General features: G+C 43.4%; 2 protein-coding genes across 2 annotated transcripts in view; one reads left to right on the top strand and one right to left on the bottom strand.

Annotated features, from left to right (window-relative positions):
- TTLL12 (tubulin tyrosine ligase like 12) lies at window positions 1-24,399 on the top strand. The gene is made up of 14 exons (XM_077337824.1): window positions 1-198; window positions 4,927-5,102; window positions 5,836-6,034; window positions 10,394-10,553; window positions 11,461-11,594; window positions 12,812-12,888; window positions 15,158-15,274; window positions 15,378-15,572; window positions 15,905-16,016; window positions 18,125-18,276; window positions 18,369-18,450; window positions 19,625-19,693; window positions 22,454-22,592; window positions 22,800-24,399. Exons 1-14 carry the CDS (start codon window positions 79-81, stop codon window positions 22,949-22,951), a joined length of 1,884 nt encoding a protein of 627 aa, XP_077193939.1. The 5' UTR covers window positions 1-78; the 3' UTR covers window positions 22,952-24,399.
- TSPO (translocator protein) overlaps window positions 24,300-25,690 on the bottom strand; it is an 11,910-nt gene continuing 10,519 nt past the window's right edge. The window contains exon 4 of the mRNA XM_077337825.1: window positions 24,300-24,639. Coding sequence (XP_077193940.1) covers window positions 24,466-24,639 — 174 coding nt within the window. The 3' untranslated portion in view covers window positions 24,300-24,465. The remainder of the gene's footprint in view (window positions 24,640-25,690) is intronic.

Genomic DNA, 25,690 nt, shown 5'->3' on the forward strand with positions numbered 1-25,690 from the left:
TCTCCGTCTCCGTCTCCTCCTCCAGCCACGCCTCAGCCCCTCCTTCCGCACTGCCGGGCCTGGAGCTGCAGCGGAGGCATGGCGGCGCCTGGCTTGTCCACCTACGAGGCCTTCGTGGCGCTGCACGGGGCGGCGCTGAGCGCCTCTGCGGTCCCGGCGCGTTACTGGCCCAGCCTGTGGCACAAGCTGGAGAACGAGGTGGGTCCCGAGGCTGAAGAGCAGCGGCGCCTCCGTGCCCGGACTGAGGCCTACCGAGGGCCGGCGGGAAGGGCGCCCGCCCCCGCCCAGGAAAGCTCGCCTCCGCTCCTCCCCTCGCCTCCTGGCGGCCGCGAGACCGAGGGCCGGGCTGGGGTGCAGAGGAGAGGGAGGCCGGTTTTGCTAGCGGTCCGCGGCAGGGTGGCTTGCTGCCAAGAATGCCGGAGCTTTTCCAGCCTCGAGCTCCTGGCTCTGAAGGAGCCCGGGATGGCGAGCCTGCCTTGGGCAGGCTTTGGCTCCTGTTTCCCCGTAAGGATTGCTCGCGGGGTAGGAAGGAGGTCCGCGTTTCTGGGAACTGAGCAATAAGGACCGGGTTAGGACCGGGGCTGCTGGCTAGATTTTGCTTTTTCGGACGCAGCGGGTTGTTATTAGCACCTGGGAAATGGCAGCTGAAGCCCTTCCTAGGGCTAGGGCATGAGGGGGTGGTGTTAAAAGCTTGCCCTTATTTTTTTTGTAAACTTAATAGGGGGAAAGAAGCAAAGAACTATAGGCCAATTCCACAGGTTGGGTCGGAAAGTGCTTGCAAAGACCCACTTGTGTGGGGCAGGGGCCAACTACTTCCTTCTGATTTGACCCTTGCTTAGTGCAAAATTTGGAAAACCACTTGTATTCGTCTTGCTTGCACTGGGCATTGACTTGGAGATGGGTGGGGGGAGTTCAAGTTCTTCTGAGCTAGCTAAGAAAACAACATCTGGGACTACCAACTTCATTTTGCAGGCATGTGACCTGGCTATCCTCTTTACATGAACTGGGCAAAAGCCTCACTTGGCTTCTCTCATTTTCTGAAAACACTGGGCAGGCACCAGGAGAATTATTGGTGGGCACCGTGGCCAGTATGTGGTTCTAGAGCAGCTTTTTTCAACCTTTTGATCATGGAGCAGCCGCTGAAATAATTTTTCAGGCGTTGAGGAGCCCCAGAAGTGATGTCACCTGGCCACATCGCCTTGAAGTTGCATGTCACCGGAAGTGACATCACAACACACGTTAATGGGCAGGTTCCAGGAGTACTAGAGGGGAACACAGGACATAGTTTAAGGCAGGAGTAAGTGTGCGGGCTCTGTCCCCTCCCAGACAGAACTCACACTTGGGGGTGAGGGGAGAACAATACAAGTGGCCAGTTCCGCAGCTTGTGACTGAATCTATTAAGACAGGGACTCCTGGACCCATTCTGCATGTGTAGGATAATCCACTTCCAATATACTTTTGCAGCAGGATTTTCCTGTGCAGAACAGGAAAATCTACTTCTAAAGTGCACTGAAAGTGCATTAACTAATGTGTGCGGAATGGGCCCTGGTTGGGAATCCCTTGCTGCACCACTTCTTTAGCAGCCTCTGGAAAGAGTAGCCTGTGGGGCTTTTCTTTCTGTTCATAGTGTTGCCAAAGGGTTGCAAATAATTAGACTTTTACACTTTTTCTGAGTACAATTAGGGTTTTTTTCCCCAAAAATATTTATCCCACTCCTTTCCTCTTGGTTCAAGGCAGGTTACACAAATCATAATCAATTACAGAGAAAAACCCAATTCTCCCCCTGCTGATGTTTTCTGGTCATAGCTTATTACCAGTTCTGGCAAGTGGTTCCTCCTGAAACTCTCCAAGTGTAGGATAACAAAAATTGAGTCAAGTGGCACCTTTAAGACCAACAAAAATTTATACAAGGTATAAGCTTTCGAGTGCAAGCACTCTTCCTCAGACAATGCACTCGAAAGCTCACACCTTGAATAAATCTATGTTGGTCTTAAAGGTGCCACTGGACTCAGTTTTTGTTTTGCTACTTCAGACCAACACAGCTACCCACTTGAATCAGGTGCAGGATGTGAGGGATAGCTTCCAGTTCCACCCTCCAAATGGCACAGCAAATTCCTGCTCCCCTGGGTGTGTGCAAGTTCTTAGACTTTCCAGCCAATGAAAGACCATGAATCTTACATGAGGGAAGGTTAGAAGATGAGGAATGGAGTCAAGTATTTAATTAGGCCTTAGGCAGAGATACAGAGAAGAAGGGATCCGATTGATATCAATGAGGAGTTGTTTGTTAGGCACCTCTATGGTGGGGGGGCAGCAAAGTTAGGGCTGGGTGAGAGAATCTGGAAATACTAGGTAGCCTTGTTTTCAGTGTCTGAGTCAAGGTGTGACCAGCCTGAGAAAGTGTAGAGAATAAACTCATAAGGTCCTCACTCCTAGCATCCCTCTTTGTGTGCAGAAAGCTATGGTGAAAGGATCAGGGATCCCATTGTTAGATATTTAAAAAATCACTCTATGTCTTTCACTAGGAGATGCGGGCTGCCTGTTCTGTAACCCTGGGCTTAGGTGTGACTTCTCAACAATACCTGTGTTGCTGTCAGAGCAGGGCCTTGAGGCCTGCGCAGCCTCAGGAAACATCATACATGTGGAACCAAGACATGTAGTCCCATGAGGAGACACCAGCAGAAGGGCAATGAGCGTATGGGTGGGTGGAGAGGACTCTGCTTGTGGCTGGGAGAACTGAGAAGCAGTTGAGAACAGTGAGGCAGCTCTCCGCTGTTGGCTGCCTACAGAAATCAGCGACAGCAGGAAAAGCCTTGGGAAGGGCAAAAGACTGCAGGTCACAGAGGGTGACAGAATTCACTCAGAGCAGATGAAGCACAGGTGGCTGTGGGGACTGAGGCCTGAAATATGACATGAGTGAACAGGCCTGGGAGGGGAAGCACAGTGGAAAGACACCTTGGGGAGTAGAAAGAGCCAGCTCCCAGTTTAAGGCAACAGTATCTTTATCACAATTTGATTGTGGCCCAGTACAACTGAAAAAGTTGCAGTTTTACTTGTCAGCCAAAATGAGCTGTTTAATCCTTTATGGAAGAGACAGTTTATAATTGCTAAAATAAGAGTTCTGTGTGAGTCAAAAAGGGAGGGGGGGAGTATGAATCGTCCTCCGAAACCAGGGCTACCATCCATCGGCTCATGCAGGAACTTTTCATCTAGCCTTAATAACTGTCATCAGTATCAACATTTATTATGCTCGAAAGATTAGACAACAGAAGTTTACCAGCATAGTTTACATAGAAATGAAAATTCATATACAAAATTAATAGTCTTATAGGTAGAATTAATTATACATTAAAATTATTAAAAGGTTTTTCTTATAGAGGAACTCAGCACAGAACTGGGCCACTTTGGAGGTGGTCACATTAGATCAGTCTGTAAGGAGGAGATATGTATAGAATTGATCAGGTCTTCATGGGAACTTGGATAGAATAAGGGTGAGATATGTGGAACGAATGTCGTAAAATGTGCAGTATAATAATGCATGTTCCACTGTGTTGACTGCATTCAGTTGGCATTGAGTGTAGGCAGTGAATGTGCCAAACAAATCTTAAGTTACAAATTCACCAGACTGAGTAAGAAGATTAAGCCAAACTGAAAGCTACAAGTACTATATGTTTTTCCGCAAATGGTGGAAGGGGTAGCATAATCACCAGTCTGATTTGGAAGAAACAATGTAAGCATTGTCATGGAAAGTGAAGTTGAGATGTCCTGACTTCATTCAGCAGTTCATGAGTTCAGTGGGTTTAGAAGGGCTGCACTGCCTTGGCCTGCATGGAAGAGTGAAATTTTGCTGAATAGAAAAATGAACCACCCATCCACAGTGTGTCACAAACAGTTCTAAAATCAACACATCAACAGTTTTTGGTGCCTCCATGTCTTTTCTTAAATGTAAACAGTTGGAAGTCCATTCTATATCGTCTTAGTTTCCACATAAATTGTTGAATCTGTTTCAATTGAGGAAGAGTGCTTGACTCGAAAGCTCATGCCTTGAATAAATCTGTGTTGGTCTTAAAGGTGCGACTGGACTCTGATTTTATTGTGCTACTTCAGACCAACACGGCTACTCATTTGAATCTATGGAAACCATAGTTGACTTCTTCATCACACCCCGGTCAAATACTTAAGTATTTGTTGCTATTGGTTGCTTAATCAGATTACCCATTGAGGGCTTTTGGATCATTTTTCTAGAAAGTGTTCCAGAATTTTTTCTAATTCTAGCTCTTACAAAAAACAAAAAAAAACACTATGGCATGGAAGGGGCAAGTTCTTTGTTTGCAGGTGTGTAGTGTGGAGAAAACGAAAAGAAAAAGTCAAGTTAACTGCATCTTTAAAGTTTCCTCAGGTAGATAAGGCCAAAGGTAGGTGTGTGGATTTTTAGTTCTCACCCCTGGTGTTTGCCAGCAAAAATGGAGCATCACAGAGTACATCAAAGGAACATTGGGTGTACATTCTCACTTGTATATTCATTGAGATTTTATATGTATAAACTCAAATCCTAATCCCTACTCAGCAGAACCAATGGGGGAGAGATTTAAAAGGGGCTTGGACCTATGAATGGCAAAGTCTTCCTGCATATGTGGTTTTATTGTTATATTCTGGACATGGAGATCACTGCGTGGGGTAGGTAGAGAGCCTGAGCCTTCGGGGAGGGCGGTATAGAAATACAATAACTAAATAAAATAAATGACCCTCCTACTACCCCTATGCTTTGATTCTTTCTAACCTAGCAAACCCAAGATGTGGATGGTCACTGTATAACTGTGAACGATTAATTAAGCTTGACTTTAAACTTTGTTGGCATCAAGCTCAACACTTAGAGACTAACTTACGGTGTTTCATATCATTTGATGGCATCCTTGGTTGCAATTTCAGGTGTTTGATGCTGGGGAGTATTTTGGAATAATGCAAGTAGAGGAGGTGGAAGAAGAGGAAGGAGGCAATGAGGACATGCAAGAAAAAATTAAAAAGAGAATAAATTCTGGGAGTGATCTTTGCTACAAAGTGATTGTGACAAATGAAAGTGGACTAGAGGCAGCCAACTCTAATAGGTAAGCCACCGGTTTTTCATGGGGCTTTAAATAACCCTGAATGAAACCAGACCTTTCCTCAATTGCTCAGTGCAGTTTTAAAGAAACACTGCAAGACTCACAGGTTTGTAATATTCATCTAGGCAGAGGACAACTTACATTGAGATAAAACCTGTTGCCCGCTGGATAGTTTCTTATCTCTATTATATAGAGAGAGAGAATATATGGGGAGTTTTTCTGTCTCTCATTATCCTTCATTTTCCTTCTCATTTTCCTCTAGTCAAGCAGTTATATTTAATGGTTTTGTGCCTGGTTTATATTATACTGTGCAAATTGTAATTTAATTTTAACATAATGCTTTATTTATTAATATATTTTAACTAAATAACGGTTGCTGTTTATGGAACTCAGTGATATGTTTGCATATTATGTACTCTCTCTATATGTCCCTGAAGAAGCCTGTTGGCAAAATGTGTAGTGATTTTTAACTGAGTAATAAAATATATTTTACTTTACTTGCACCATTGGCCTTGGGCTTGTTTTTATCTCTTAGTAGAAAGGGTGATCCATTTGAAAATAACCATCTAAAATTGTAACAGAACAAGAGGGAGGTGGAAGAATGTATCCGGCCTCTGTTGATGCCATCAGTACAGAGTTGTAGAACCTCAGTGCCTATAGAAAAGCATAACAGAAACTATAACTCACCTTCTGAACATTTTTACTTATGTACCATATGTTGTTCTTGTCTTCAAAGCATTTTTCTTATTGACCATGCGTGGACATACCGAATTGAACACGCCAGCCAGCAGCTGCGGCAGGTTCCTGGTCTGCTTCATAGGATGGCCACTTTGATGTGTATAGACTTCCATGGAGAAGTGCCAGATGAGAGAGTTATTGACCAGGTGTTGGAGGATATGTGGAGATACAGCCAGACCTATCAACTGTCTCATGGGGTAGGCACATCATAGGAATACTAAAATTGTTAATAGTCATCTAAGAGTACTGCAAAGTCATGACACCAGTGTCTTAGCGAAAGTTTTTTGGGGGACTTTCCTTGCAAACTTTTGTTTGGCTTATTTTTACTGAACATAAGTAAGGAGAGAAAAATTCAGTAGACATCACTGTTGCTGAACAGAAAAATTCATTGCAAGGATTTCTAAGAGCTGAGAGGGCGGGTATAAATGCCTTTTTAATGTTATGTTTTAATGTTGGGAATAGAGTTGTCAACTCTTGAAAGGCATGTATCTCACAAGTGTATAACTTGTTTGTCAAGAGGGAGGAGACCAGGTGAAAGAGCTGAGCCAACAGAAGAAAACTGAGGAGAATAGCTCATCACAGTATATACATGTCCCACCAAGCAATACACCCATACATTACAAAAGGTCCATGTAGACAAACCGGTCATAGACCAGATTCCTGTTCTACTGCCAGCACAAAACAGAACTAAAAGGGATTATAATTTAAGTTGGTCACAGTTCTAAATTGTGTGTGTGTGTGTGTGTGTGTGTATGAACCTATAGTGTGTGTGAACCTAAATTGTATTCAGTTGCTTGGCACAGCATTGTGGTAACAGACATGTCTACTGTCTGAACCCACCTTTCTTCAAAGCTTAGGTGACCATGCAGTTGCTTTTTGCTATTTGGATTTGGATGTTGGATAGTTATATGCCAGCAGTTATTGATATAGGTCTCTGAAATAAGATGTGCATTTCTCCTCCATTCCTTTAGCGCAGAAGGGCAGCATATCTTCCACAGCTTTCTCCCTGCAGATGAGACTGTGCACACTGCGTTAAAAGGGTTTTTTTCTGCCCAAAGTGAATGTGGTAGCTAATTGCTACAAATTTAGTCAACATGGCCAGAAACATGGAGAAACAGCACGACATTATATTGCTGCTTTCAGAGATCTGTGACTTTGAAAGTATGGCAGATGATATTAGAGATCATCTTTTAAAGAAAATAGACATGCTTCACATAAGAGTGGTTGTTTCTAAAAATCATACCACTCCCGGAGGGGGGGGGGTACTTCTACCCAAACTGAATTATTTGGCAGAAGCAAAAATAATGAGCCTGGATACAAGAGGCACAGTGCAAATTGTAAATCCTTCGCAAAAGCCCTCAGTTAAGATCCTTGTATGTCCTGGTTGGGGTGGGGAGAACAGCCCAGTGTAACTGTTGAAAAAAGATTAGACGGTTTGCCAAAATATGCACTAGCAACTACTGCAAACAACAAGTACATGCAGTCTAAGTGCCAGATGTTGCTGTTCAAAGTGTGGATAGGATCACTCCCATATGTGTTGCAGAAAAAATTATGTGCACTGTTAAGATATCTGTTGCAGCCTCAAAAAACGTCAGCCTATTGAATTAACATCAGATGTGGCCGTCTGCAGACACCTGTTCGATGTGTGTTCTATACCTGCAGAATTGTGCATTGTCCCTAATTGCATTCCTATCCTTGGCAAAGGTTTACATTGTATTAAATCTAAATGTTCATTGATACCATTGATCTTCAGCCAATCACTACTACATTGGAGTAGTAGTTCAGCTGTGGTTGAGGTTCATGCTGAAGGGAAACTTGGCTGTGCACAGGGGTTTGTCCACAAGTTGAAAGTGGAATAAAATGTGACAGCTCATTGCTTGTCTCCCTTGCCTGTGCCATCACCTGGCAGTCTACAGGAGGAAGATATAAAAGCTGTTACTCTTCTTACACTTATTGCAATTGCATGAGAGCAATTTTGAGCTGCTTGTTACATGCGCTCAGTTCCCCAAAGTTTATGGGGAATTCTGATAAAAATGTGGCTCAACAATTCTGAAATATCTGATCCAATATCTATGTTTGATGCACAGGTTACTTATGTCATGGAAACATCAGTCAAAATTATTGCACCTGACCCGTAATATGCATCAAGGGGTTGTGTGAAGCAGACACTGACTGTGAGATCTGAAGCTGCTGAGATCTGTTACCTGCCAGCAATAAGACAGCAGTGCCGTATTCAGCACCATTAAAACCACAGTCCCTCTTCCAAATGCTCCTTAGAAAGAGGCTGTGATTGATGCTGTGGGATCCTTTACATTGTCACTATGCTATCTTCCTGATAGTCATATGAAACAGATTGTGGTAGTATTTACATCCTTATCCATAGTTCCTCTATATATTTGTGAAACAGCCTGGGGGTGGAACGATCTGGGGGTGTCTGAGTTGGAATAGGGCTAATCAGGATGCAGCCAGCAATGCTGACTGCACCCTGACTGGCCCTGCCCCTACAGCTCCCACCCTCCCTCCCTGGACGCTAGCCACGTTCCTCTAAGACACGCCAGAGACAGAGAGAGACACACAGAGCCCTGCCAGACTGAACACAAGCCCTCATTCCCTACTATCGCTCCTGCTGCAAGGGAACTCAAATGTAAAAAAAAATGTGGATGAACTGATCGGTATATGCAACTTGTCACTAAAATCAGCTTCTGCTAGAGGACTAGAATGTGGCAGATGTCATACAGGTTTTTAGAAAAGGGCCCTGAAGGATTCCTGGAAATTCAAGCCTGCTAGCCTAACATCTAGCATAGGTAAATTACTGGAATGTTATTAAAGACAGCACTGTAAAAAGACACAGAGGAACAAAGACTGCTCAGGAGAACCTTCGTGGCTTCTGCCTCATCAGCCTTTAGAAAGGGGAACAAGCATATCATAGAATCATAGAGTTGGAAGGGACCTCCAGGAACTCCAGGTAGTTGTGAGCTCCTGCATTGTGTCCAACCCACTGCACAATGCAGGAAATCACAACTACCTGCCCAGCCATGGTGACCCCAACTTCATGTCCCAAAGTCTCCAGAATCCAGCTTGGCCTGGAGGAAATTCATCTGCCATCTCACAGTGGCATGCAGATGGCCATATCACCTGATAAATGTTTAACAAATTTTAAAAATATATTAAATATTCCACCCACTCAGGAAACTCTTCCAAGGCCATCAAGATACCCCAAGGTTTCCTGAAAGCCTGGAATAAATGGACATAGAGAAGAGGAGTGGGGGGGGGGGCAGGGTGAGAATTTCCTGCCTCCCCATCAACTGGGGCTTTGTCTGCATCCTGCCAAGCAAGTATGCTAAAAGGCACAGCAGCCCCGGGCTCCACCTCCTGTGAGTAAAGAGTCTGGTAGCCAGTCAGTGATGAGCAAAAAGACTGGTGAACATCGGACGGGATTAGAAAAGTTCCACAAGAGAGTGTAGAATAGTGTAGTGGTTAAACAGCAGTGGTCTCTGATCTGACCCAACTGGGTTTGATTCCCCTCCCCTCCTCCACGTGTGGCCAGCTGGGTGACCATAGACTAGTCACAGTTCTTTCGGAGCTGTTCTCACAGAGCAGCTGGTTCAAAGGCTCTCTCAGCCGACATCCCTGTTTCAGGGAGAGGAACAGAAAGGTGTTTGTAAGCTGCACGGAGACTCCTTTGGGTAGTGAAAAGTGGGGTATAAAAATCAGCTTTTCTTCTTCCCTACATTGAGTGCAAATATAGTTCTAAGTTAAGTGTATAGTGAGGTGCATAGAAAGAAAAAGACCAAAATGTACTTGTACGCTGTTGAGCCTGAACTGGCCAAGACTGAGAGGGCTGCCGGTGGCTAGGAGCAAGCAGAACCAAGCCACAGTGACTTTGCAACACCTCAGAGGCTGCCTCGCTCACACCCCTCATCAACAATGACAGCTGATGTCAGTTCATATTTTCTCCCAAAAGCTACTAGGTTGGGGGAGAATGCAGTGGGGGGGGGGCTACCACTGAGCTGAGTGGCCCCGCAGCATTGGTTTGTAATGTCTCAAAGGCCACTCAGCTTGGGCTCCCCCAGGGCCATTTTCACTTCTCACTCCATTCCTGCCTCCTGTCCAAGTGTACCAGCCAGGTTAAGAGCCATCCTGAGAGCTAGGAGCAACAGCTTTTAATTAGAACACAGCGACTTTCTGGATGTTAACTCTGAAGGCGGTAAGGAGGACACAGGGAATGAAGGCAGGTGATAACAAGTCATGAGTTATGTCATCTTGGAGCACTACATCATATTCCACATGGTGGTTGCCAAGGAATTTCGCCATCATCCCAGGGACAAAGTATTGGAATGCTGGCCTTCTCTTCTGCAGAGGTTTCTTGGAGCCTGCCCTGAGAATTGGGCTGAGGTGTTCTGAAGATCAAATAAAATGAGAGCTTGCTTGAGATATAGTTTATGGTGAACAAATGGGTCAGGTGGGAAATAGGCCCTTTTTAAACCATAAGAACTGTATATCAAAATAGCATTTTGATTGACATTCTGTCATTTTTATGACCTTTTTTGGTACAGACTGCAGAAGAAAAGGTTCCTGTCTGGTACATTATGGATGAATTTGGATCCAGAATCCAGCATTCAGATGATCCCACTTTTGCAATAGCCCCTTTATTTTACATGCCACAGCAGATTGCTTATACAGTTCTCTGGCCCCTAAGAGACCTTGAGACTGGTGGTAAGTGTCTCTGTGCTTCTTGGAACATGACAAGCTGTAAAATGGGCTCTGCCTGCGCTGTCCAGAACATTTCTCATAGTGTAAGTAATTGGATTCTGTTCAGCTGTATTTTTCATAAGACCACTTTGGGATGGCAACAGCCAAATTCCTTATTCCCATCCCAACCCATACTGCTGGAGAGTCCAGTTTCTATAGAGGTGAGTGATTGGCCTTGCTTCTTTGGGTCAGCATTGACCACCAGCATGCTACATCGGATTTGGCCTAGGTGTTTCTAGTTGTCACCCACCACTCATCCTTCATTTTGTGTTTCCTTTGGATGGCTCATATGAAATGCTTAATAATTACTATTAACAGTAATGTTGAGAAGATACTAGCATAAAAACTCCTGAAGGGGGACAGCAGGACCTACCTCCTTCCAGAGCCAATGTGCACAGTTCTTATGCCCAAGGCGCCATGTACTCTGGCCTTCCCCCCAGTACCTTTTTGCTGCCACATGAAGAGGAAGCTTTCTAGCATACTCCTCTTACCACTTGGATTTTTTCATCTTTGGTAAGATTTTTTTTCTTCATCTGTGGATGTATGGCTTGAAATGGGTTTTCGCAATAAACTTGTTTCCACAAAATCCTATGCGCTCCTGCTCCACAAATTCTCCGACAATATTTGCTTCTGCTTTGTTTCTTATATGCTTGCCTATAAAATTATGTCTGTGTCTTGTCCCTATTGATTATTTTTCTACTGCAAATCAGAATTATTTTGGGGGTGGAGGAATTGATATGGACTGTATTGGAGAAGTGGATGCCGCTCTTTTTAATGACTGCCATTTACGTACCTTTTTCATGTTCCTATCTGTGGGCTGTTGATGATAAGTGCACAGAAATTCTTACATGGACTTTTCACTTTGTCACAGAGGAAGTGACCCGTGACTTTGCCTATGGGGAAACTGACTGTTTAATCAGGAAATGCCGGCTTTTACCATGGCTACCGGGAGAGATTCAAGATATCAACCATTTCACCAGGGAGCCATCAGATGAGCATTATCAGGTCCGATCTCACTTAAACCAATTTTTCTAACAGTAGGAGTTGCTTGCACTGCAGCTCATCTCATTCTGACACTCATTGTTATGTATCAGGCTCTGCCTCCATACAAAATCCTGGAAGCGAAGATCTCAACTCAGATGTAATGTCAGTGCCCTCTAACTATAGTTAAGAGATCAGAAGATTTTTGAGATTTCACACTGTTGAGAGTAAAGCCATTTTTTAAAAATCAAACTAGTCTGTCTGGTTTCAGATGTACAGTACAGCACATAACCACCCCCACCCCTTATGTGCCTGCATGCACACATTCACACATGCGCACACTGGCATGCACACCGCCGCAGTTGGGGTCGCTAACTCAGAGTGGTTGCGAGCCGCTGCTCTATCTGCTCAGTGTGTGTTTAGCAATGAACCTATGAAATTTTGTGAGAGGCTTTGTGGCCTAGCTTCTTCACAATCCAACTGCTGTATTTATTTATTTGATTTCTATACCGCCCTTACGTATTGCTCAGGGCGGTTTACATACAACATGGGGGATACATGGAAGCACATGCCATCATATAGGCAGAGATGACAGAATGAGCCGGGAATCCTGGCTCTTTATCACATCCATTTGCCAGCACACTCACAATTGAGAGCTGATCTTTAGGCTAACTTGAGGCAGTCTGTTTTTGAAAAGCAGTAGGTTTTCTCTCAGGTGCTCACAGAAGAACTATTATGAATCAACCTCTGGAGTTTAATCAGAACACAAAACTAGGATGAGAGAAATGCAGGGATCTCTGTAGTGTAAGCTTGCCACGCTGGTACAGAGAGAAAGACTAGAGATCCATTACATTTTCTTTTCTCCTCCACTTAGGTATTCAGACACCCTTTTCCTAATGACCATTAATCTACAGGACAGCATTATATCTGCACCAGTTCTAAACAGAGTTACATGACAGTTAGTGGTGGTGAAGATGTAATGCTGCCCCATAATTAACACAGAGAAGCAAGAGGGGGGGGGGGAAATAATAAACTTTGTTTTTCTAATCTGCCCTTCCCATGAAGCTCAGATAATAAAATACAATCATAAATAAGGTTAAAACCACATATTAATTTATGTTAATCAGGACCATTGTACAATTTTTACCATATGTCTACCTAATTAGATTTAAATCTCTCAGGAAATACCCAGGCCTTGGGTTATCTGCAATAAATCAATTTGACTTTTTGTTTTGTTTTAGGCTATTCTAACTGAAAACAAAGAAAAACTACCAGTTTCAATAAAGCTTCCTGTGCATGCCAAGGATAAAGTCTTCAGGTATGTATTTCCAAGTGGATGACTTTACAACAAACATACAGCTTCTATGATTGCTTTTCAGCATTTTAAAAATCTGGTTTGAAGCAATAGAACAAAATTTGAGTCCAGTGGCACCTTTAGACCCAGCATAGTTTTATTCAAGGTATATATAGATATTAGAAGAAGTGTGCATACACATTAAAGCTTATACTTTGAATAAAACTTTGTTGGTCTTAAAAGGTGCCACTGGACTCAAACTTTGTTCTTTTAAAAACTGTTTATTTCAGTATGCGATGCCCTGAAGCAGAAAAGAAAAGAGAACAGAGGAGGAAGCATCTTGCTCTGAAGTTATTTTTGTAATCAGGGGTGGTATAGAGAACATCAAGGTGAACTGGACTAGACAAAAATACTGCTATATATTTTGTACATAAAAGATCTAGAATTGGGAATGAGCAATGTAGTGACCAAGTTTAAAGATGACACAAAATTATTCTGGATAGGTCAACCAAGGCCAACTGTAAAGATCTCTAGGAGGATCTCTACAAATAAATATTAAAATGGATAAGTGTAAGGTGTTGCATATTTGAGCAATAAAATCCAGCTATAAACATTGTTGGAGTCTGATTTACTATCACTAAGAGGGAAAGAGAATGTCCTCCTATTTGACTGTGTTCTCTGATCCTCTCCAAAATGGACAGAAATTCTATTAATACAGCCAATGGGACCACTCCCTTGATGCAGAGGAAAAAAATACCAGCTCTAACTTAGAAGATTTTTGCTATCTTCCTTGAATTATAGCTGTATTATTTCCAGAAATTTTGAAGGGGGGTAAAGGGAAATTAAATATGTGTAGTACTTTTCTGCAAAGCAAACATCTTTTATTAGTTGAACATCAAATGATGGATTTACAATTTAGCATAGAAAATTGTACTATTGAGTATTTTATAGAAATTTAAAATATAACTGTCTTATTTTTCTGTAAGAAAAAATGCAAATTTATCCAATGCTTGAAAAAGAGTTGCAGGCCACTGGTCACTGCATCGTACACTACTATAGCACAGGTATCTTTGATTTTTGCCATCTAAGAGGTAGGAAAGATAGGAGATGAAAATAAAAAAATTCCACCTATAGAAAACAAGATGATTATGGACCGAGACACTCTCATTGAGTCATGGTAGGACTGCCAAAACGTTTGGATATTAAGGTAAACTTTATAACATTGAAAATATTGAATTCTTTAATATCCTAATATCATTAAATGTTATAGCATATTAATTATTGCCGAATTATGTACAAATAAAAGAGAACGATTCTTGAAAATATTGTATATGTCTACAGTTTGTTTTTAGTGCTCCCCTACATTTTCCAATTTTTCCACTTAAAAACATTTGAAAGTCCTTAGACTTTCATGTTGTATATTTGAGATAAGTAAAATGCCCTGTAAGAAAAATTGTACAACTAAGAGATTCTTAGCCCGTATTTGGAAACACATTCCACATAATGGCCAAAGCGGCGGCTGGTAAGGCACAGCACCGCGCCCCACTGGCTGCATCACCACCTCTACCCGTCTTTTGAGGCTGACCTGCTCTCCTGAGGGTGGGAGCAGCTGTGGAAGATGGGCAGCAGTGGGGGCGGTGGTGCTGTGAGGCGGGCTCAGCACCTGGACTCACCAGCCACAGCAGCCTGTCTTCCTAGGCCGTTCTCCTGAGGGCAGAAGCAGCCATAGATGATGGGCAGTGGTGCAGTGAACTGGGCTCAGCAAAGGGTCTTGCCAGCTGCCGTCACATGTCTTCCAAGGCTGTCCCTGAGGGCAGGAGCGGCCATGAAAGACAGGCAGTAGTGCAGTGAGGCAGGCTCAGCACCGGGTCTTACCCGCTGCCGCCACTTGCCTTCTGAAGCTGTTCCCACTTTCCTGGGACTGGTGATGGAAAACTGGCAATGTGGGTGGTGGCACAGCGAGCCAGGTTCAGTGTCAGGCCTCACCAGCTGCTGCTACCCATCTTCTAAGTCCGTCCCCGCTTTCCTGATGGCTGGTATGGGCAGTGGCACAGCAAGTGGGGCCCAACACTGGGCTTGCAAGCCACCAACTACCATTGTGCTCCCTGGGGTAGAAAAACGGACATCACATCCATAGTCATATACGTTTCAGGAGGCATGCCAGTAGATGTGTTTCCACATCAATAAGGTTCTCCCACTCAAAAATTTCCCAACATCAAACCAGAAAAAATCTCAAGACGTTTGCTGGCAGATTCTAAGGCTCCCTTTCACTGATTTTGTTTCCTTTTTTCAGAGTTTATACAGACCTTCAGCAGGTGCTTCAGAACCTGACTCACCCGCGTTTTGAATTCACTGATTCTGAGCAAGAAGCGGATATCCTTTACACCTTTTCTCACTTCAAAGATTACAGGTTACAGCTATTTCCCTGCAAGTAACACATTTTCTTACCTGTCCAATATGCACATATTTGGCCTTGGAGCTATCTGTTCTTACAAACCAACTTTATTTTGTAGGAAACTAAGTGAAGAAAGGCCTCATGTGATGTTGAACCAATTTCCATGTGAGAACCTCTTGACTGTGAAGGATTGTCTGGCCTACATCTCAAGGCGTGTTGGAGGCTCAGAGGGGCCAAAATGGCTGCCTCGTACTTTCAGCCTTCATACAGAATTGCCACAGTTCATCAGTTACTTTCAGCAACGTGAGAGAAGGTAAGCGTAGTTGTTGTTGTTGTTGTTGTTGTTATGTGCGAAGTCGTGTCCGACCCATCGCGACCCCATGGACAATGATCCTCCAGGCCTTCCTGTCCTCTACCATTCCCTGTAGTACAACACAAATCTTGCTTGCACATATAAGATATCAAGGATCTGAGGGGTAGCCCCCCCTCTCACTGGCCTTCTCAGGTGAGACGAGCATCCTGCATACCCTTAAAGAGCTTTAGAATTCTCTACAGCAGTCCTATGCAGACCTGCTTATTCCACCCAGGGTATTTTTGGAGGTATCCTTTTCTATTTCCTGTCCCCTCACTTGGATTTCACTTTAGGGGAGAAGACAACCACTGGATATGTAAGCCCTGGAACCTGGCCAGGAGCCTGGACACATACGTCACCAAGAGCCTGCACAGTATCATCAGGCAAAGAGAGAGCAGCCCCAAGGTGAGAGGGAAGTGGGCTGGGCAAATGGGGCATTTTATATGCCAAAAGAAACTCTTGCGTCTGCTCCACTAAGAGGGAGCATTTCTGTGGAAGCGCATCAAGGCAAAGCAGTGAATAGCACTGAAGCTCTAACCCAGGGGTAGTCAAACTGTGGCCCTCCAGATGTCCATGGACTACAATTCCCATAAGCCCCTGCCAGCGAACGCTGTAGTCCATGGACATCTGGAGGGCTACAGTTTGACTACCCCTGCTCTAACCATTCTGCATAAAGGTTGGATAGAGTCCAAGGGAAAAGTGGGGAGGGGGAAGGTAGAAGAGGAGCCTGGCTGGCTGCCGATCCAGAAGACTGAATAATTTCTCCTTCCCCACCATCAAAGTAACAGTCCAAGGCAGGACTATCATGTGCCCCTGGCCCTGAACTGCTTTCAGGTGCACTGCCTCAGTTGTCCATAACTTGACCATGAGGAATGGGTTTTGAATTGAGATATCTTTGGAACCCCTCATGTTGACATGTTTACTTCATTCTAAAACCAGCAGGTGGGGAAATACTTTGTACAACACAGGAGCCGTGGTGTAGAATTATTATTATTATTATTATTATTATTATTAGATTTATAGCCCGCCACTCCCTTGCGGCTCGTGGCGGGTAACAATATCACAAATCCCCATTAAAACCCCATAAAACAATAATAACATTGCCAATATTGCCGGCATGGCAAGAATGGCAGCTCAACTCCCCCCCCCCTCCCACTACTAGCGGGTGGAGAGGAGGTCCTGATGATGTTTTGCTTCGGGTCCAGAACCCGAGTCCCCGGGGGAGGCATAGATCTATTATCAGCCCCGGCCTCAACCATAAACCTGGCGGAAGAGCTCCGTCTTGCAGGCCCTGCGGAACGTTGAAAGATCCCGCAGGGCCTGCAGCTCTCCCGGGAGCTCATTCCACCAGGTCGGGGCCAGGACCGAAAAGGCCCTGGCCCTGGTCGAGGCCAGGCGTGCTTCCCTAGGGCCGGGAACGACCAACAGGTTTTCACCCGCAGAGCGCAAGGCCCTGCGAGGGGCATAGGGCGATAGGCGGTCCCTCAGGTATGTGGGTCCCACAATTGACTGATGAGCTAATGTCTCTATGGCCTTTGGATATTCTTTATCTGTTCTTTCCTATTCCTCTTATTGTCCATGTCATTAGAAAACCTAGGAAGGATTGGAACTGTGGGATTTGATGATTTCCTCTTTTAACTCTTAGAGTGGATGTGGTTCTGAGAAAGACAGGTGGAAGGTACAACTCAAAGGGTCAATCTGCAGATAGTTTTAAATGTGCTGCAGGAGTTGGCCCTTCATTCGTTGCTCATTTCAGGAGCAGAAATTTAGAATATGTTGCTTCCATATTTAAGATGAGGTTTCCATGGTTTACAGGCACTGGCCATCCCAACTAATAGTTTATTCAGAATAATCTCTGTGGGTCAACAAGTAAGCTTCTGGTAAAGGTTCCACAACTGTTTCTCTAGGTGATGTAGTGCTTTTTTCGGTCCTTTTGATTTTGCATAAAGTAATATTGACTTCCCCAGACTAAGTGTATAAATAATCTAGCAGAGTAGATTTTCTTTCTCCTCTTTCTCAGCCCTATGTCAACAAGGCGTTCTTGGGTAACTTCTGCCATTTTATACACATTGCAGAATCGATTGATAATGCTTTTTTTTTTAACTGTATGACTTCAGGTTGCAAATTAGCATGCTCATTGGGAAGGTTCTGCCTACCCCTGCCTTCACATTCTGTTTGAATATGTACTATGGGGTTGTGATGAGGACATACTCAAGCTTGCAATTCTTGTCTGTGCATACCTCCCCCCCCCCCCCCAGAAGAAGTAGTTTAGTCCACCGAAAGCGTCACCATTGTGTTCTGCCGACTGAGTACAACTAGTTCTATGTCAATATAGTATTGGCATCTATATAGCTATGACATTGAATATTGACCTTTATAAGGCCTTTGCTTGAATGGAGCAAATTCAACGTGCCAGGGAAGGAATAAGCTGTACATTTGTTATAGAGGATTGCAACTTGTCCATTATATATTGAATAAAATAATGGCTATTCTTGTCCTTGGTTTTGTTTTAGGTGGTGTCAAAGTATATTGAGAATCCAGTATTGTTTCATCTGGAAGATACTGGATTGGTTAAATTTGACATTCGTTACGTTGTGCTTCTGCGATCAGTTAAACCACTTAGGGTCTATGTTTATGATGTGTTTTGGCTACGGTTCTCAAATCGGTAAGTGTTAACTCTGTAAACATAGTAATTTGGGGCATTTCTGAATTGCAAGAACTCGGAGGACTCACTTTGTCTTTTTTTATATATAAAAGATCTTTTTCACTCGATGATTTGGAGGACTATGAGAAGCATTTTACCGTCATGAACTATGCTCCAGGGATACCATTAAAACAAGTGAGTAGATGATAAAAAAAGACAACATGTTCTCTGATGAAAGTTAAAAGCATGGTGGCATTGACAGTGTTATTTTGTTAGAAGCAGCATGTGGCATTATTTGAAATATTATTAGGTGAAAGAGGAATAGATTAATGGTGGTGGGCAGGGGAAGGGACCTTCCTTTGTCTCAGGAAGTGGTACCTTAGCCTTATAAAAAGTGAGCGCTGTATGTCAGTGGTCCCCAACCCCCGGTCCGGAGACCAGGACCGGTTCGTGGATCAGTTGGTACCGGGCCACGGCTCGTCCTCTTTCCCGGCTGCTGCCTTGGGGGCTGCCCTGCCACTCTGCCGCCGGCTCACCTTTGGTGCTCTCCAGCGGCCGCCATGGCTGGGGCTCCCCCTCAGCATGGCAATGCACAGCTGCTGCTGGCAGGGGCTCAGGCGGCAGTGGCAACATCCCTCAGCAAAAGACTACCACCCCCCGGGCCTCAGTAAAGTTGTCAAGTGTTGACCGGTCCCCGGTGATAAAAAGTTTGGGGACCACTGCTGTAGGTGATGTTCAAGGCCAGCCATATCCCTCTATGTCCTGGTGCTGAGCAGTTTATTCTGCTTATGCTGTCTATAATTTTTGCCCAGAAGGTACAATGAATGTTACTGTAGATTTGTGCTTCTGGAACTTTCTGGCAAACATTGTTGAAATTGTAATAAGGCCTCAGCATGTACATTTGAACAGAGCATTTAGTTACCTTTTAGGAAAAGAGATAGGAGTATAATAGTTCAATATTTTAAGACTGAGAGATACAAGAATTGTAAAACATACCTATACTTCAGTCAGTGTTCCATGAAACCTGGGAGTTTCTAGACAGCCCTGAAGGGGTTTCCTGAATGGGTGGGAGTTAATTAGTTTTTAATGTATTTTTTTCAATTTGTTAAACATCTATTGGGTGACATGGCCATATATGGACATGTTGACCCCCCCAGTGGCCAATGAGGAGCTTGTAGGGGGTGGGCAGGGAAGGGGCCCTGGGTGGGCGTGTACACCGCTATGCTTCCCAACCATAGCCTGCATAATCGCGCCCTTCTGGGGTTTCTCAAAGCCTGAAGTATTTTTCATAGGCTTCTCAACAATAAAAAAGCTGAGAAAGGCTGACTTAAATGGATATATGAATAATTACTTGGTGTGTTGTTTTCAGATTCACTGTGATGAATTCATTCCTCTCTTTGAGAAACAGTATCCTGAATGTTCTTGGCGATCTGTTGAAGTAAGTTGCTATTAATTAAGTTATTACTTTTCCAGCTTTTATCAGAATTCCTGGAGCCATTATACTCAGTCATGAGTCTCCTGTGAACTCTTTTGAGCACTGTTCCCACCTTGAAACAGTCATATAGAGAGCTCCAGGTCTTGTCAGGGATGGAAATAAAGTACCTGTCATAGTCAACAGCCTCACATCTGCCTCCACTGCCTTTGCACAGTCATCCCAGGACCCAGGCAGCTACCAGGAGGAGAGCAATGTAGCCACTGATGGGAGAGGGTTCAGCTACCACCACCATGGCCGCAACCCAGGAAAAGAGCAAGCTAGCCCAAGTGAGGCATTGGTGGTTCTCCTTCCCTTTCTCCATAGCCTGCTTGCTTTTCTATGGGAGCCTCAGCAGTCTCTCTCCTGCCTAGCTGAAGAGAAAGCAAGAGGTTCAAGCAGGAAGGACTTTCCCCAATCCAGATACACAAGGGTTTAGTTAAGGTTATGTATGTATGTATGTATTTATTTATTTATATCCCGCCCCTCCTCAGAGGCTTGAGGCGGTCACAACACAACATACAATACAAATTAAAATCCCCTAATAAAATACCCCTTAAAACTAAGCTAAAACCCAATTAACCACAGTTCAAGATGTAATGCAGTGCAAAAATCATTAAAATCCCTAATTTTCCCCGACTGGGGAGTGGACATGGGAATGGTTGTAAGCCGTCAGCAAGGGGGGGTCAGATCTACTTTAGCGCACCAGCCTCAACCATAGACATGGCGGAAGAGCTCCGTCTTACAGGCTCTGCGGGATGCCGGAAGCTCCCGCAGGGCCCATAGCTCTTCCGGGAGCTCGTTCTACCAGGTTTAACTAGCCTACCTGCTTACTCAGGCCAGTAAAAAGGTCATATTTGGATATTTAATACTTTTATATTATTGCAGGTGTGGATTTGGTGAGGTGCAGCATAGAGCATACCATAGTCATGCAGCTCTTTTGGTTGATGGTACATGTGAACAGCTCTCCACAAGTGGAGGAATAAGTACTGCTGTCTTGGAGCATCTGTTACTTGCTACAAATGACTTATTTTAGCAGTAATCTGATGGGGAGCGTGGCTAGTAGGGGTGAGAGTGGAGTGGGAGATACTTAACCACTCTGCCCTTCCACACAAAAGAAGATCTTGATTCCCCTTCTTCCTGGTGTGGCTGATAGAAGCTGTTCAGTAGAAATGCCACAGGGTAGAAAAACTGTTTCCATCTAGACCTCATTTCTTGGTGGTACCTGATGCCTTTTGAAAGTTCCCCAGAGTTAACACTCCAGGTGTGGAGCAACTTTTCATATATTGCTTTCCCTGTTGGACCAATACATCTTGGAATGAAGACCATGTGGGCTTAAGCAGCTTATTTAACACAAGTCAACACCATTTAACAGATCTCTTCAAAAATTAATTCCTGAGATTTATACTCTGTTGATCTCTAAAAACTAACTCTGTGAATCTCAGATTTATCTGCATTATGCCCTCAGTAGCTTCAAGACATTTTTCTTTCAATAACAGTCCTAGTTTTCAAAGCAGCCATCAAGCTACTGTTGAATATTCTTTTTAATGAACCTTCAAGACTTTTAATACTGTATGAATTACAAAGAGATTAAATTCACAAGAAAATTAGTTTTCTGTTTGCTTTAATTGTTATATTGACATTTTCAAAATATTTAAGGAGGCTTTTTATGCAGCAAAATATCAGTAATGGTTTTCAGTCTTAGTTTAATGCAGAATATGAATGAGTTGCTCACATGAGAACAGATTCTCTATAAGCAGTTTTGCCATAAACATGTTTACCTAGTTTTCTGAGAATGAATGTTGATCTTTTACTGATGTGGACTGTTCAGCTATTAGCAGTATCATAGGGGTTGATAATGTTGACACAGGTGAGGACTCCTCATAATGAAAGAGCGCTCTTAATACACAGACAAATTGAAGATTTGATCCACATTGGTCCCTTTGTTCTTAGTTTTGAGATTAACCTCATGGATTGGTCAGATGACATAGGTAACTTTTGTCCGATCAGTAACATTTAATAAATTTCCATCCTTTAGTATAAACATATTACTAAACATTGCATTTAATACAGATTAGAGGTGTTGACCAAGTGGACACTCCTGTCCTGTTTACAACAGCTGGTTTTGTCTATATTAATAACTGCAGAAATAAAGTTTGCTGCTTTAAAAGTCACAATTTTATCTCTGGCAGCTCCCAATGCTTTAAAATTTTGTCTTGTCTGTATTTTCCTGGAGTTAAGATAAAGCAGGTTCAAGAAATCTTTATTGGGCGATTTGACCATATATGGTCATGTTGACCTGCCCTCCACCAATGGCCAGTGATGGGCCTGAAGGGAGTGGGAAGGGGAGGGGCCCCAAGAGACAGGTACGCAGCTCTGCTTCCCAACCATATTCTGCACAATTGCGCCACTTCTGGGGTTTCTCAAAGCCTAACGAATGTTTCAGGGTAAATGTTTCAGGGTGAATGTTTCAATGGTAAAAAAATTGAGAAAGACAAGCCTATCCAAACCAGTGCACAAGCAGTTGCTCTCAATGTCTTTCTCTCAGCAGATACCCTTACAGACCCTCTCCACCGTTCTTTACTTCGGGTTGCAGCTTTTAAAACGAAAAATAGCATTCAAGTTCATTTATACATACATATATTTATTTATTTTGGTCAACGACCTGTAGCATTCAAGTTAATTTGCTATCTGTATCTGCTTTAAATATGACTTCTTTGTCATTAGGAGGAAATCTTTAAGGCATTTCGCGAATTATTCCAAGCGGCTTGTGCAAAACCTGCCCCTCTTGGCATTTGTGATTATGCGTCCTCACGAGCAGCCTATGCCATTGACCTGATGCTAAAGTGGGATACCAGTAGCGACGGTAATTTCTGTTGTTAACGCTTACATACTCTTCTGAAAGTTGAAATAAGATTTTAATTTCTTCTAAGGGGCCACAGTTGTAGAAATATATTTGATGCATACACAAGATGTATGAACACTAAGTAATGATATTGTGGGGAGATGGGTTGTGCCTTCAGGCTTGAACCCCTTTTGTGTTAAAAAGAGGGTTATATTTTCTGTCCTCCAGGAAAACCATTTATGCAACCCCAGATTCTGGAAGTGAATTTCAACCCTGACTGTGACAGAGCTTGCAGATACCACCCATCCTTCTTCAATGATGTCTTCAGCACCCTGTTCCTGGATGACCCCAACAGTTGTCACGTGACTTCCATTGTCTAGCTGCACATGGCCTGACCCAGCCACTGGTATCAGATGAACATGCACAGAACGCAGTTGGAAGCAGTCATCTGCTTTTTTATTTCCTGTCAGGTCACAGGCAGATGTTATCATTGGCTTTTTTCTTCAAATATGTAATTGTGTTGTATACCAAAGATCAAAGAAGTTCAAGAGTAAATCACTTGCTGCTGCATTTTTTTAGAAGTTACTGCGTTTTGCTTGCTTACAAGAATCATCAGTATAGCCTTTTTGCTTGCTCTGCAATTTTCGGCATCAGATAATGGATGACATTGGTTCCCCTTCCTAAAGGGAATGGCTTTCTGTCTCTTAATTTTTTTAACCAAATGAACATGAGGCAATTTATTTTCAGGCAGCAGCTAGCTCATGTAACCAAGCAGTTTTCAGCGCAAATTTTAATAAACGGCGTCAGAGCAAACCATAAATGGTCTTTGATTTTAAGCTAGGGATTTAATATGGTTCTTCTGCTGTCTTGGGTACAATGGGATGCTGCAGAAATTTATTCACCTGGGTGGTGAGCTGTGCTTCCTTCCAGCTGTGTCATTTGCATGACAAACATATATACCAACAAACTCAGGTCCAACTGCCTGCCTCCCTCACCCTCATCACAATGCATGTTTATTGGTTCATCTTCAAGGCATGTGTGAGTGTGTGTGTGTGAGAGAGAGAGTGCGAAAGAGAGCGAAAGAAGCTCAAAATCCTAGCAAGAATTGCATGTTCTAGGAATTCGGCAAAGGAGAGATGGTTTTGTGTCCCTGGTGGCAATGTCCTCCTCTTTGAAAATTTACACAGACAGTTTTTTAAAAATTTCCTTCTGCAAACAGGGAACTGCATTCGCTACTCTTGGAGCTTAATTGTAGGGTACATTTTTCCTAGATCCACCATGAGGACTTTTGCTTAGATGTGTACTGTGAGTGCTGTGCTGCGAACACAGTTCACAGGTAAGGACCTCACTCAGATTGGTGCTGTGGCATGCAGGGAGATGGAGCTGAATCCTTCAGTCCCTCCCACAGTGCCATTTTTCAGATCTGAAACAGCCCAATGGGGGAGGACTTGAAGGGCTTGTGTTGCACAGTAGTTATGGTCAGACTAGTACAGAGGACAACTAAGTTCAGATTCTTACTCAACAGTGAAAATCTGCCAGATGATATTGGGCTCATCATTGTTTCTCAGCCAAACCTACCTTTGCAGGTTTTTTGTTACAAAGATTGAGGGTGAGGAACAATCAAGTGTCTCAACATGCCTGTGTGAAGCCAGTGGCTCTTTGGGATTTATTTCCTTGCCCAGATTAAAGGCCTGATTTTGACGCTCAAGGAACACAGAAGCACATTGCTAAGAACCACAGATCTCCATTTTATTCTGGTTTTATCTAGTAACTGTATATTTGCACATTAATATGGACATGCTCGTAAACATAATTTTATTAAACAAAATAGTGGCATTTTAATATGATTTTATTAAAATATTGTTTGTTTTACCATAATTCCCTTTAGAAAACGTTATGGGTGCTTCTTATTGCGATTGGCCTTCCACACACGGTAGTTCAGCACTGAGGCCAAAGTCAACCAGGCTAAATAAGGATACATCAGATAGGCTGCAGTTTTGTTGACATGATACCAGACTGTAGTTGTAGCTGTTGCTGCTCCTGTGGTAAGTAATAAAGTGACCAGTCCCTGAAACAAAAATAGAGGTTAGAATGAAATATTCAGACAAGGCCAACATAGCACAGGGACTGAAAAAGGATCAGCTATTTCAGAGCACACATATCTTTGCACTAGTAATATTTCCCAATACACTAACTCCTTTATTACATGCCCAGCCAGTTTATCTGAGTGTCCAGCTATCCTATATATTAACTGCTTTAGATGACTTTTGACTTGGTTGGTTTGTGCTCACACCAAGTACTGCTCCTTTCCCAAGATCTTCTCAAATGCTAGGAAAATGGAAAGCCTATGTTCTTTTAATTAAAAACGTTTCCTTCCCCAACAAGGTCAGTTGACTTGTAAAAGTCCATAACCTGTATAAAGATTCATAAATTGTTGTTTTATTCAAAATAATGATTGTTTATCTATTAGGGGAGCATAAAAACTCAACAATTTTTCCCCAGTGAATTCCTATATCCTGGAGGGTATTCTGGAGTCTTCGGGATCGTGCACCACCTACTGGAGGAAGAGGCAAGCTCATGTTGCAAATGATGGTTTCTCTTTCCCAGTCTCCAAGGAAAAGAGCTGGAACACCCCTGGCCAATATACAAAACCACATAACTTTTTTAAAAACTCAAATACTGCAAAATAAGGAAAAGGAGAAGAAATGGACACCAAGAACCTCAATCCATCTTCTCACCCAACAGCTTACTTTTATGGATAGAATCAAACCACCTGAACAGAAGCTGCACATCAAAGATAATCCTGACTTTACTGAGAATAGGGATTCCTGGTAAGAAAATGTTCATCATTATCAATCTGTGCAGTCCCACGGGGGAGCTGCGTGAGCAGGCCTGCCATCGGAGAGGCTTCTACAGCTGAAAGTTTCCAAGGGGCACTGTGCTCCAGAGCCAAGCTCTTTGTTCCCATCCAGGGACACCTGCTCTCATGCAGAAGTGCTCCTACCCTCAGTTCCTCTTTTGCTGTCAGTTGTTCTTTATCAGTCTCCAAGCTTCATATTGGTGAGGAAAATGTTTCTCAATAATTGTACCCATTGCAGGGTAAACATGACCTAGGCTTG

Source organism: Paroedura picta, chromosome 5 (assembly GCF_049243985.1).
Source record: "Paroedura picta isolate Pp20150507F chromosome 5, Ppicta_v3.0, whole genome shotgun sequence".
NCBI classification, from domain to species: domain Eukaryota; kingdom Metazoa; phylum Chordata; class Lepidosauria; order Squamata; family Gekkonidae; genus Paroedura; species Paroedura picta.